The sequence below is a fragment of the Betta splendens genome, chromosome 13 (genome assembly GCF_900634795.4).
Source record: "Betta splendens chromosome 13, fBetSpl5.4, whole genome shotgun sequence".
Taxonomy (NCBI): domain Eukaryota; kingdom Metazoa; phylum Chordata; class Actinopteri; order Anabantiformes; family Osphronemidae; genus Betta; species Betta splendens.
Genome location: NC_040893.2, coordinates 250,956 through 264,701, shown reverse-complemented (window position 1 = coordinate 264,701; position 13,746 = coordinate 250,956). Strand labels below are relative to the sequence as shown.

Genomic DNA, 13,746 nt, shown 5'->3' with positions numbered 1-13,746 from the left:
CATCAGTGCCGGGCAAACGGCTCTTCTCCAAAGCTGGAGAGGTAGTGAGAATGTGATTCTGAGTTCTGTGGAAAATAAAATAAAACAGGTCTTTGATTTGACTAAATGACAAACTTGTCTCCTCAATGTATTAATAAACAGAGTTGCAGAAGCACCAAATACAGTCTAATAACATCCGACTATCAAACATATTTGCCACATCGAGGCTACTTATATATTATTATCCACAGAAAAACACAATTGAATTGACACACTTTTGATTAAATAACTTTTATTTGACAATAAAACATGGACTGTGATCCTGAGCAACCACGTATCACTCACAACCAGGAGATGTCGTTTTAATTGTGTCATTGGGTGTCGAGCAATGTGTTGATTTTAGCCAAACTGTGTCAAACTTGCTCAGTGATTTATGAGGCTTCGACAGCTCTGTGTCTCACACAGACCTACTGTGATTGTTCAAATAAATTCAAGTATGGCCAAATGCTTAAAGTCAGCTCTGCACTAATTGTCCCTAAAGTCTAAACACCCCTACCTGTAGATGTAAAACCTTTAGGTGAATGTTCAAAAGACTTGTGTGTCCAAAGTGAATCAGTCTGAACAGTCAGGGCTAACGTGTGGCCTTCACCAGCAGAAGTCTCAACTTGACACTGACCCCATCATAAAATGGCTCAAAAAGAACAAAATTAATAATTAAAAGTACTGTAGCCTTGTCAAACTCAAACTGTCTGGTATTAGACTGATTCATTTACTGTGAGTGCCACCACTTAGGATCTGAGGCAAAGGCCCCTTTTGAGGAAGATCCCAGTTTAACACGTTTTAAACATTAAATGTCCTGATTTTCTTTAAGTAAGTCATACTGTACCTGCAGGTTTTAGAACCTTGAAGGGAATATGCTGATACAATTCCCATGTGTTCCACACTGCAGAGATGTAGTCATTGGCTGGGTCAATTTTTTGTCAACCTACCTATTGAGGTCGTTCCAGTTTCTTGTCGACCTTCCTGTTGAGGTCATTCCAGTTCCTGTTGAGGTTGTTCCAGTTCCTGTCGACCTCCCTGTTGAGGTCAATCCAGCTCCGGTTCCTGCCGGCCCCCCTGTAGAGGTCGGTCCAGCTCCGGTTCGTGCCGGCCTCCAGGAGGAGGTCGTCCCTGCTGCGGTTCGTGCCGGCCTCCAGGAGGAGGTCGTCCCAGCTTCAGCGCCTGGCGATCCAGTCCCCGGTGGGCGGGAGGTGACCGTCCCGCTCCTGGTTTCAGTGTTTTTTGGGTCAGTGTGTGCAGGTGCAGCTCCTGGTGGTTCGGCACCGACCGCATCTGCAGCGATTCCTGGTGGTCCGGCACCAACCGCATCTGCAGCGATTCCTGGTGGTCTGGCACCGACCGCATCTGCAGCGATTCCTGGTGGTCCGGTGCCGGCCGCGGTTATCTCCGTTCCTAATGATCCAGCACCAACCACACCTACCTCAGTTCCTGAGGGCCCAGCACCAACAGCGTCCGCCCAGGCTCCCCGTCTGGCATACCGCCAGATCTCGCTTCATCTGCCTGATGGATGGTCTGGTCCTTGGCGCATCCTGTGGCAGGGATGGCGCTGCCTCCTGCGTCGTCGGCCACCTCAGCTGTCCGGTTGCCCACAATGATGGCGCGGCCTCTGCCGTTGCTGACCGCCGCGCCTCCTCATCCCCCTAGAGCGCTGCCGGTCTGGAAAGCACCAACGCGAGTGTTGGGCCACTGGAGGCGCGTTTTTCTTGTTTTTTTGGCCGTCTAGGAAACCGCCCTAGACGGGGGGGTTCTGTCACAGCTCAGGTCATTTAGCCACTGCAATTACTCAATTTCCAGTTTTATTTTTACACCACTTCCTGTTCCAGCATCTACATCAGCAGTTCTAGTTTTACTTCAGGTTTTAGTTAACTCACCTGTGTCCTGTTAGTAATTACTCACCTGTATTTAATCACCGTCTCTTGCCATAATCCCCCGCCAGATTGTCTGTGAGTACTAGCCAGCATTCCAGCATTGCATTTCGTAGCTTGTTCCGTGAATGACCCTGCTTTCCCTGACCTTGCCTCCTGTCTCACCTTTGATCCTGCCTTGCTGTAAATCTGACCTAAGCCTGCCTCCTGACCACCGACTGTCTAATCCCTGCCTGTACTGTAACTGCTGCCTTTGTGTATCGACCCTTGCCTGCCTGACTACGAGTAAAATTAAACCTTTTCTTTACCGAGCTTTGTCTCCGCCGTGCATGTGGGTCAGCTACCTACAGTAGAGCGTCGTGACAATTTCAAATGCAGCACATGTGTAAACGTTTCAACAAGGCATGCTAACATGCACATTCAAGTTCACTGTGTGTTTGTGTACATGTGCGTTGACAGTTTCCAGTAGGGGTTGGCGGATCGATCTTAATATTGATAATATCAATACCAATACCAGTATTGAAGTGTAGTGACCTGTGGTTCCGGGTCGTGGGGCATGATGTGATATTGTGTTGAGTTATGCAGCACTGTGAGGAAAGTTGTTGTTAGTTCAGGTTCTTTGGTGTGTTTACTTAATTTATATAAGGCAATCGATTTCCTAGATTGTACTGTACTAAGTAAAAAGTACTGTTCATGTAAGTCAGACTAACTTTTATAGCTAAGCAAATAAAAACTTAGCTTTACTTGCTAAATCTAAGCTGAAAAAAACGTAACCAAGTAAAGTTAGAATAACTTTGTGAAATTAAGTACATTCAACTAGTATTCATTCAAGTAGTAAGTACACTGAACAAAAGTTTCCAAGATTTTTAAGTAAATTGTTAGATTTGGGCACCGGTGTTTGTGGCTGCTCGTTTCCTGTCCGTATTACTGTTGGTATTTATTCATTTTCTGGCTCTTGGAACTCTAGAGACTGACTCTCGGCTGATTTATAATCGGCAGTTCCTTCTGGATCTTCAACAAAATGTTAAGGATGTCTGTATATTTGATACTTGTTGACAAAAAACTCTGCCATTGCTCCTGTTAGTGTCACAATGGCACAATGAGGGAAGGACCCTAATGCACAGCGTGGCTTGGATAAAAAGGTATTTAATGAAGACGTAGTCAGGCAGGCAATGGTCATACACAGGATTGGCAGAGCAAGTTCCGGCAAGGCGTAGGCAAAAGGATGGTCAAAAGACAAGCAATGGTCAAAAACACAATCACAGGAATATCAGAGGCTGGACAATAGACAAGAACGGGTTACCAAGCTGGATCATGCACGGGACTGGATACACGCCAATGCTGGACTGGGTCATGAGAACGACAACAATCTGGCGGGAGACTATGGCAAGATGTGGTGCTTAAATACAGGTGTGTTCATTACTGAATGAGACACAGGTGAGGTTAACTAGAAAGTAAGTAAAACTAGAACTGCTGGTGTTGATGATGTAACAGGAAGTGGTGACAAAATAAAACTGGAGCTGAATGGAAACACTGAAAGACTGTTCTGTCTGAAACACTGACTGAAAGACCTGGACTGTTACAGTTAGGAATTCCGGCTCACCTGTTACGGGCCTCGGCTCTTCTCAGCGAAAACGTTGCCGTGGTAAACACAGCGGTCAGCTGGTGAAGCTGAAGACTTGCCTGGCTCACTCCCCTTGTTTCTCCCGAGCAGGACACGAATTGCACCGTCCCTTTGTTGTACCCTGGCATTTCCTGGACCCCATCGGAGCTTGCTAGGTAAAATGTGTGGCTGGTCCCACACACAATCAGGGACATACATTAGATCTTGTTCTCTCTCATGGCTTGTATCTGTAAAACTTAAAGACCTGTATTAATGTGTTTTCTGATCACCTGTCCATTTTATTTGATGCTGACTTTTCCTGTGCAGCAGTTAAATTGCCTGCTCCTACTCGCCTGTGCCGGATTTTTAATTCTTCTACTGCTGGTCAGTTTCCTGCTGCCTCTAACCAGCTATGTCCTCCTTCTGGCACGACTGTTGATGTTACAACAGAGGAACTAAGCTCCTGGTTTCACTCCTCCTGTTGTACCCTACTGGACACTGTGGCCACACTAAAAACTGTGTTGCCTAAAATTAAATCTGAGCCTTGACTGCTGAGCCAAGGCACAGATTTGCGAAGCTCTCTTGTGTTGACAAGCTGAGTGCAGGTGGAAGAAGGATGGTCTGCAGGTCTCTTTTCAAATTCTAAAGGGTTGTTGGCGTCAGTATCAAAATACTGTTAAAGATGCTGAAAAAATATCTTCCTAACATTATTGCATCAAATAGCCAAAATACACGAGTGTTATTTAAGACATTTGACTTTGTTTTAAATCCCTCAACAAGACTGTGCTGCTTGGAATCCTCTGCTAAATGTGCAATAATTTCCTGCACTTTTTTATCAAGAAGGTTGTTGCCACAAGGGCCTCCATTTCAGCTCCTGCTGTTGATCCATCTGATTGTGCTCCTTGTTTGTCTGTGTTTGATACGCTTGAGCCGGTAACACTCTGACTTTTGGAGGAAGTGATAAGCCACATCAAGCCATCGGACTCCCCTTAAGATGCTCCCCCTTCTCATTTTCTTAAAGAGGTTTTCCCCAGTATAGGGCAGTTGGTGTTCTCCATTATAAATGGCAGCCTGATTTCAGGCGTTGTCCCGGCAAATTTCAAACATGCAGTGATACAACCCCTGCTTAGGAAACCAGGTCTTGACCACATTGAGTTGGCTAATTTTAGGCCCATCTCCAAGTTATCTCTAAAATCCTAGAGAAAATTGTTTATGCGCAGTTGAAATCTTTTTTACTTGAGCAAAATCTTTTAGAGGTTTTTCAATCTGGTTTTAAAACCTTGCATAGCACAGAGTCAGCATTGCTAAGGGTTTTTAAAAAAATTCTCCTGGCAACTGATGCTGGTGATTTTGTGATCCTTTTTTGCTGGATCTCACTGCTGCTTTTGATACTGTGGACCATAATATTTTATTATCTCGGCAGCATCTAGGCATTTATGGTGTCGTTAATAAGTGTGAACCTTGCTGGTTCTAAATCATCTTCAGCTCCCCTGTTATATGGAGTTCCTTAAGGGTCAATTTTAGGGCCTCTCCTTTTTTCCCTGGGTTCCATCCTAAGGAAGCATGGTATTTTTTTCATTGTTATGCTGATGATGTCAGGCACGGCAGTTGTCTTGACAGACCAGACCCACATGCACGGCACAGAATCCAATTTGTTCCAACCAAAATAACGCTTATTGCGCAGGATACAGAGTAGCAAGCTGGAGATCACTGGCACAATCTTCAAACAAGGGGACAGGCAGATAACGGCGGTCAGACAAGCACGGGTCGGCAACAGAGAGACAGGAATACAGTACCGGAGGATCAGGCAGCTCGGCGTCAGTGGACAGGCGATGGTCGATAACATGCAGGCTCGGCGACAGGACAGACAAGGGCTAGACGATCACGGCGTCAGTAAAACAAGCAATGGTCAGCAATGAACAGACTCGGCGACGGTACAGACAAGGGCAAGGCTAAGACTAGGTCGGCAAGGAATCTAAACGAATGCTGGAATGCAGAAAGAATCACGACAATCTGGCAGAGGACACAGGTGAGGACTGGTGACTTAAAACTGGCGTGATTGCAAATGATAGATAGGTGGAGTGATGTGGACCAGAAGTGAAAGCTGGCAGCAACATGGACTAGGGAAAAGAAAACGGAAATACCAAAATAAAACCAGAAATAAACCCAAAACCTGACAGATGACAGTCAAATCTACATGCCAATGAAGAAAAGTGATGACTTCTGCATAAAATCACGTCTGTCTTGCATTGATGACATTAAGGAGTGTATGGCCCTAAGTTTTTAAAAGTTTAACGATTCAAAAACCGAGGTGATGTTGATTAGTCCAAATGGCCTTGGTAAACCCTCCCTGGTTAAACTTGGCCCTTTGGCACAGTATGAGAAGCAGACTGTGTCAAACTTAGGTTTCAAGATGGACTGTGATTTTAAATTGGATCATCAAATTAGTGCAGTTGTAAAGTCTGGCTTTTTCCACCTTAGGCAGCTGGCTAAAGTAAAGCCTTTCGTAGTACGGCAGCACTTTGAAACAGTAATCCATGCCTTTATTACATCTCGGCTGCATTATTGTAATGCACTGTATTTTGGTGTAAATAAATCCTCTCTTGCACGTCTCCAACTGGTCCAAAATGCAGCTGCTCGTCTCATGGTTGGGGCACGAAAAAGGGAGCACATAACTCCCATTCTGGCATCTATCCACTGGTTGCCTGTGCAAGTTCATGTTAAAATGCTTTTATTTGTCTTCAAATCTTTACACGTTCTTGCCCCCACTTATCTTGCTGAGCTACTTATCCCCTATGCTCCTTCCCGGTCTCTCAGGTCATCTGACCAGCTCTTCTTGACAGTACCGAAGTCAAGGTGGAAGCCTAGAGGGGACAGAGCCTTTGCCATTGCAGCACCCAATTTATGGAATGCCCTACCACCGCACATTAGGCTGGCACCTTCATTGTTAATTTTTAAAACTTACTTGAAGACTTATTTTTATTTTCTGGCTTTTAATTGAGCATGGAGCCTCCGTGTTTGTTTTCTTTTAATCTTTTGTTTTTATTGTCATCTTATTTATTATTTATTGTTTTATATTAGTATTGTCTTAACTGCTTGTTTTTCTTTTGACTAGCTGTGTACAGCACTTTGGTCAGCCACGGCTGTTTTTAAAGGGCTTTGTAAATAAAGTTGAGTTGCGTTGAGTTGATGATGTGTATGAAAGCTACCACACACAGGGAAGAAACTACCAGCTGCATTTTCAACCTTACATTTGAAACATCATACATCATTACAAGGTTAGCAGCTTTCCAAAGCTCTATTTCTCAAATCCAGAAATAGGTAAGGACAATAAGGAAAGGTGGGTAAGGAAAGGTGGGAGCCCACAAAGAGAAACTATATTAAAAGATGCAGCGAAAGGCTCAACAACATGTGGAGCCAGCAGCGAACCCAAACACACCCTTAACAGGACTGAGTCAAGACTTTGACTGTTGACACTTCAGGGCTGCAAACATTGGCTTGAAAAATGCTAACTGTGGATCTGGAGCGTCAGTCTGTTCACACACCTCATCATCGACATCCCTGCATAACTGGCTCTAAGGGATGGGTTCTGACCCATTATTGGACACAGTGGACCTCTACCGTATGTCAAAGAGCGTCAGTCCCTGAAGCGGAGCCCGACCTCCCCATGCCCCTGCTACAGGGATGAATCACAGTCCACCGTACATGCGGCTGGCAGCTCCTACTATTACCTGCTGTGCTTAGCCAGTCCAGTTCTGGCCTGTTGGGATATTTTGCTGTATTTGCTATATGATCAGCAAAGTTGCAAAACCTTTCTTACTATGCATCCACCTAAAAAGGCAAGTCAAGTGATTCTGTGGCCTACTGATGCAGCTGGCAGAACTGGGCAATGGTTCTGAATGATTGGATAACTGCCTGGGCTCAGTTGGTGAACGTTTAATTCTTGCTGTAAACAACAGCAAATTTGATACAGATGTTGTAAGGACAATATCCACATCATATTTTAGATACATCACAACAACGGAGCTTCACTGTAGGTTAGATTTGTGTTTACATACACTAACTGTTTATAGGCTTCTAATAATAATAATTGAACTCTATTGATCCCACATTGGGGAAATCAATGTCTTCCCATCCCCTGAGGATGCCCGGGAGCTAGTGCGAAGCATATTACTCAAGGAGTAAGCCACCAAGCCACCTAGCTTCTAAATGGAGTCTCACACATGCACAGTTAGTCTAGTTTTCTAATAATACTGGGTCTTGTTGTCAGGCTCATGCTTCTCGCAGACACTTGAAGCTTTTCATTGGTCTTGGGTGCACTGGAAAAACACGATGGGAGGCTTAAACTTTAACGACTGACGACAGAAAATGGGTTGTTTGGGTTCGGGTTTGGGTCGGCTCATGAATGTCAGTTCATACAGTATGTAGCTGATACCTAAAGCATGCGTCCAATTTGCTTCATGCCACGGAAATATAAAAATCACTTCCAGCAGACACATAAATGCTTTAAAATTGCAAAATGATGAGGATGTACTGTATGTGAAGAGCACATTCCACATTTCCAGACATTAGGACATAATAAGAGGCAACAACACAGGCTTCCCAAGGCATTGAGAATATCTGGTGCCTAGCCTCATGAGCACACATGAACTTCTAGCCTCTGTGTAATTGAAGACTTGACTCCAGGTAGGCAGCTCTAAATGCCACACATAAGTTCTGCAGGCAGACAACAGGCATTCAGTCAAATTACCAGAGTGTTATGTTATAGAGTCTATATTGTATTTTGTGCTGGATGCAAGTATCCTCGTATCCATATAGTAAGTATCCATTATTTTCATATCGATGTTCAAATAACTCAAATTTAATTGCACTAAAAAATACAAAAATGTATTTAAGATCAAGGAGAGCATTTAAGAAGTAGCTGCAATGAGTCTACTTGTAAGACACAGTGAATGATTAGCGCTCCTGCATATTCTGTATATATTAGAGTTCTGTCTGAGTCAAAGAACTTTCCAGGACCTTCCATTAGAGGCTTTTCAACACTTTGGTGCATTCAGGGACAGTAAAAAACGTAATTTAGAAACAGCCAGAACACAAGGCATCGTCACTATAACTCAACAGAGTCAAATTAGGAAATTATCCCTAATCTTCATGATGTGCAGTATGTTATCATGAAGTACTGTAGACCTCTAGATTTATCTAAAGATTAGATTCAAAAAATAATATTTTTCAAAAGCACTTTACACTACTTCTCATTCACACTGATGCCAGCAGCTGCTCACTGGAAACACCAGGAGCAACCTAGGGTTTAGTGTCTTGCCCAAGGACACTTCGACATATTGACCACAGGAAGGGCTTGACCCGCCAACCTTGCGTTTAGAGGACTATCTCCCTACCAACTGCACTACTGTCACCCAAACAGCAAGAACAATAATAGATTGACAAATACAATAAGCAGTGTTTTTAATCCTTTGGTTGTCCTCCTTGCCAGGTCACTCTGATTAAAGAAATCACATCTAGAATGAGAACCAAACACTGATATGGACGGAAGGTGAGAGCAGCCTGTGCCAGCGTCTGTTACTGTACAAATAGAATTAAGGTCACTCCAGCCTTGTGTAAATCCCATGAGATGTTTAGAAAACTATCCGGACTCCGGAATGTTTCTTATTCTGTATAGGAATCATGGACATTAAAGGTGAGAATAACTGAGGTTCAGTCTTGTTAATCAAACTAAAACCATAAGCTGAAAGGTTTTTAAAAGTGAAATCCTAATGATTGTGTGAAGTAACTACTAGAACATGCCAAAGTAAAAAAAGCATAAAAACTAAAAGAATAAAATGATCAACATTAGACACAGCATTGATGACTGCCACAGCACATGACTGCAACATGACACTGACAGCCCCAAAGTGTCTCTGATGTCTGACAGTGTGCCCAGTCAGAGACAAAGAGGTTTCAGTGCACGGCAGAACCGTAACCCTCTGATCACAGATCAAATGGCACAAATTCATCAGCACAGACTCCATCGCGATGACTCGTTATCAGCCAGGACCTGCCTTTAACACAAACGGCTGGTATCGCTGTCCTTGGTCTGAACTTAAGGTATCAAAACCAACAAAACCCAGACTACAGTTCCGCTTATCGGATCCCATGGGCAGACTGTAATCTGATGCTGCAAGCTAACGTTTCACTGGACCTGAGGTGAGTATCAGAATTGAGCTGAGACGATGATTTGGCCACTGAATGCACTGAAACGCACAAGCAGCTTCCACCTTGTGCTTCACTTTGACCCACTACCTTACACAAATTAACTTTCACAGGAAATGAGCCTATTATAATTCATTAAAGAATCTGGCATAATCTGGTTTTCAGTGGAGGAAGGACTCTATTTCCCCAGGAGCAGTAACTAAAACGCTCCACGTCATCGTGCATCCAAACGGGTTCTGACACGTATTCACTGTGTTTCTACAGAGAACCGAGAGCAGTCCACAGATACACACGACCACTGGTCTACTGGTCGGTTACCATGAAGTTCTGCTTCCCATTAGATGATCAGAACTCACACTACTCAACTAAACCGATACAACTGTAAAGTATCCACCTTTAATCAATGGGCTTGAATAGCTGATACCAGGCAGTAATGAACCTGCTCCATCACTTATTGACAACAACACCTTACTTATATAGTAGATGTGGCTGTTGATTCCTCTGTATTTACCTGCCACATGACAGGGACCACACAAACACACACACTTGCTGATCAGGTTGTTATTGTAGTGAGGCCCATATATCAACTCAATCAATCAGTGTAAATCTGTCATTAACAATATTAATGTTACAGGTGTGAGGTGTAATATGATTTGTGAGCTTTGTTTGCATACAGAAATTACAAAATTACGTGTTAAATAACAGTAACGTGTTTCAGTATCATTTCAGGTCAAAATATTTAGGTAATTCAAACGTTTACATCTATAAAATACAACAAGGTGTAGCGGTAGACGCACTGTTATTAGCAAAACAATAATCAAAAGAACGGAAAGGTGGGAAGATTTCTTACCAGGGCTTCAAACCAGTATTTTTGTATATATGTCCCACTAGAAACACAGCTTCATCCTCTGAGGGTCATCGCAACCATGCATCCAACTCGCGGCTTGTGTTGTGTGGAGAAAAGACGTGGACTTACGTGGTCACCGAGGCCAGAGGCAGCTCTCTGAGCCATCTCCATCTCCTTGGTGGGGTCAGCATCTCCATGGTACAGCTCCTGCTTCGGCTACGGCCTCAAAACTAGCTCCTTCTAGACTGGCTCTCTTTCTCTCTCTCTCCCTACCCCTCTCTCGCGTCTCTCACTCACACACAGCTCAGTCTCGTTCAGGAGCAAGTCAGAGGCTCGGCCTGCCTCTCTTCTCCTATGTCCACTATTTATTAGGTGCAATAATACAACCAGAAGCTTAGACATTGCCTGTAAACGTATTATTTATTCAAGGCCCACAGACATGTGACCACTCACACTTACAGTCACCTACTGCATGTTAGGAACCTGAGAAAAGAACAGCACAGAGAAAAGCAACAGGCTGACGCAGGAATCAAACTCTGACCTGTACATAAAATGACATCATCATGTGATGTTCATGCAGTCTGTGTCTACTGTCTTACTATTAAACAGCCAAAATATTGCCTAAATTTTGATTTGCATTATAACAGAAAACTACATCTGAACAGATTCACATGGAGCCATGGGCCACGTGAAGTGTGATTATAACCATAAACCAGACAACACACCAGGACAAGATATCGGCTCTGACAGAATTTTTTATTCTATTTTCCAAAGTACAGTTTCCTTTAGTCATGTTTCCTCCATGTAGTTTCAGTGGATGTAAATTTACCTCATTGTTAAAACAACAATAAGTCCCTTTTGTAGAACTTTGCAGTTACTTGTCTGGAAGGAATCCCAACCTAAGATCCATCACACACAGCTGCAGTGGTAACACCTCACCAAAGTACTCAGGCTTACTTAATATACCGTCACCCAGTGTGGTGTTGTAAAACAGTGAAAGCTGCTCTCACTGTTACCATGTGGATGTGGTGCAGGTCACCAGCTGCTATGACACAAACAGAAACATGGTCGTTATGAGAAAATGTACATGTCACATCTTATGGTGTGATGGGTTTGTTAGTTCAGAAATGCTAAAATGCCCTTTTTGGACAGTGTACCACCCCAAACAATGCAGCAATGGCGACTCATGTGGCATCTGAGTCCTTATGGTCCCTCCCGTGGCCAGGTCTGCTGGCTGTGCCTCCCTGTGCTGTTCTAAGGGGTGTGTGTGTGTTTGTGGAGGCTGTACACACTCACAGTTGAAGGTTCTGGCCCACAAAGTCTCCCTTGTCTTTGTTAGCTAAAAGGTAAAATGAGCCTGAGCCGTCACTCTCACAGAGGTGAGCATGGCATTGTGAGAGTTGCACAGTCACCACGTTACCTTCTGTGAGTGTGTTTAGCTCCAGAATAAAGGTGTCAACAGAAAGTCAGCAACTCTCCAAACTATTTACTATACAACTATTAAACAAAAGAAAAAGAGTTGTGTCACAGTTTTTGTACACACCATGTGTTAGAAGTTGTCTGTCACACTGTTCCTATTTCCTGCCTGGGTTCAATTATGCTCATCTGGATATAGTATATAAATTCATCTGTCACACTTACACTCGTTGTTGGTAGTTTGCTTGTATTATTATCTTGTTTGTCTGTATGAACTCACCATAGCACCTGTTGACAGATACTGCCCCACAAAGATCTTCAATTTGCTATAAGTCCTTACACCTTAAAAATGGTACCAGGCCTGTTTTGTTCTTTACCAGCATGGATGGAGAAGGTCTAAGGCAGAGACCGAGTATCAACAGTGGCTATGTCTCATCCTCCAATAGGTTTGACTGTTGTGGTGGAAATTTTCCATAAAGAAGCAGATGAGAGAGTTGTCCTTTTGTGTGATTTATTAAAATAATAAAGAAAATAAAAATAATTGGGAAAGCAAATAAAAAGCATGTATGTTGATCGTGCACATCAACAAACCAAAAACCAGCTGGGGAGATCAGTGCACACACCATGAAGGTGGGATGCAAAGAGCCCACGATCCTCAAGTTGCTTCTGCCTTTTAACCCCTTTCTCTGGCTCTGGTGGAATGTCTCTCTGCAGCAATGGAATTGTTTGTGCCACTTTATCTCGCTGTAAGTGAGAATGTTTGCTTTCTCACTTCTGCATCATCATGTCACGTTATCCAAAGAAAGCAACACCGAGCTTCCAAGACAAGATGCATTCGCTTTAACAGCCTTGGGTCTGGTGGGGAGTCAGATAGGAAGGAGCCAAAGTCCGGGTGTAAAACACAAACATATATCATAAATTATTAGTCAGTCAAATGGAACATCAGATGTTTAGACTTGATGTACGACAGGGCGCAAGAGATTAGTTGTTTGTGTAAGAATGTTCAGTTCAGTATTGCAACTAACCAGCACATGACGACTGTGTTGGATAAGAAATAGCACAAAGGCAAAATTTTTCCATTACACTGTATTTTAGTTTACATGTAATTTCTGTTATATTTACAATATTTCAGTTTTTTTTCCACAGTTTGAAAAATGAATGTCATGGAGTCAATAGATCAAAGCATTTCTTCATCTGGATCCAATTCTTCACATAAAAGGTAAATTTGACATAAACTACAGAGACAACAAATACCAACAGGCTACAATGACAATGAATAAGGCACTGATTTACACTGAGATCAGTGGTTTGTATTTTGCTGTCCGCTGTGTAGCGGATTCAAATGATTAAGAATTTGATATTAATGCAGAAACATTAATATACCTCGAAGTTGGGGCACCAGGTTTGTTTTAAAGCTGAAACCACGCTTGTATTAATCTAGTCAACGCCAGATATCAATTCAATGAGTTACCAGTCATGAACAACAATAACCACTTTCTTGTGATAAAACTAAATCAGTCTCTTATGCCGTGAAGAATGGTCAAGACCTGAGTGTGTGATGGCTTTGGCTTTGATCAAGCGAAAAGAGTATTTGTCTCTAACTAATTCGAATCTAAGGATAACTAATCAATTTGGAATGTTCAATTTTAGAGCTTTGAGAAACACCAGAATTCTCAGAGGATTAGAGATGTTCGTCTTGCCTTAGTTTGGAGCTGTCAGCCACTGTGCAGCGTCTTCCGTTACCGGTTTGGTTGAGCAGGCGTGTCCTC

At 43.2% G+C, this 13,746-nt stretch overlaps 1 protein-coding gene across 2 annotated transcripts in view; it reads right to left on the bottom strand.

Annotated features, from left to right (window-relative positions):
• Window positions 1–11,177, bottom strand: part of gal3st2 (galactose-3-O-sulfotransferase 2) — a 40,194-nt gene extending 29,017 nt beyond the window's left edge. Inside the window, exon 1 of one of the 2 annotated variants that reach the window (XM_029172172.3) lies at window positions 10,691–11,177. In XM_029172172.3, coding sequence (XP_029028005.3) covers window positions 10,691–10,758 — 68 coding nt within the window. In that variant the 5' untranslated portion in view covers window positions 10,759–11,177. The other variant, XM_055514047.1, reaches the window with a different exon arrangement.
• Window positions 11,178–13,746: the final 2,569 nt, after the last annotated feature.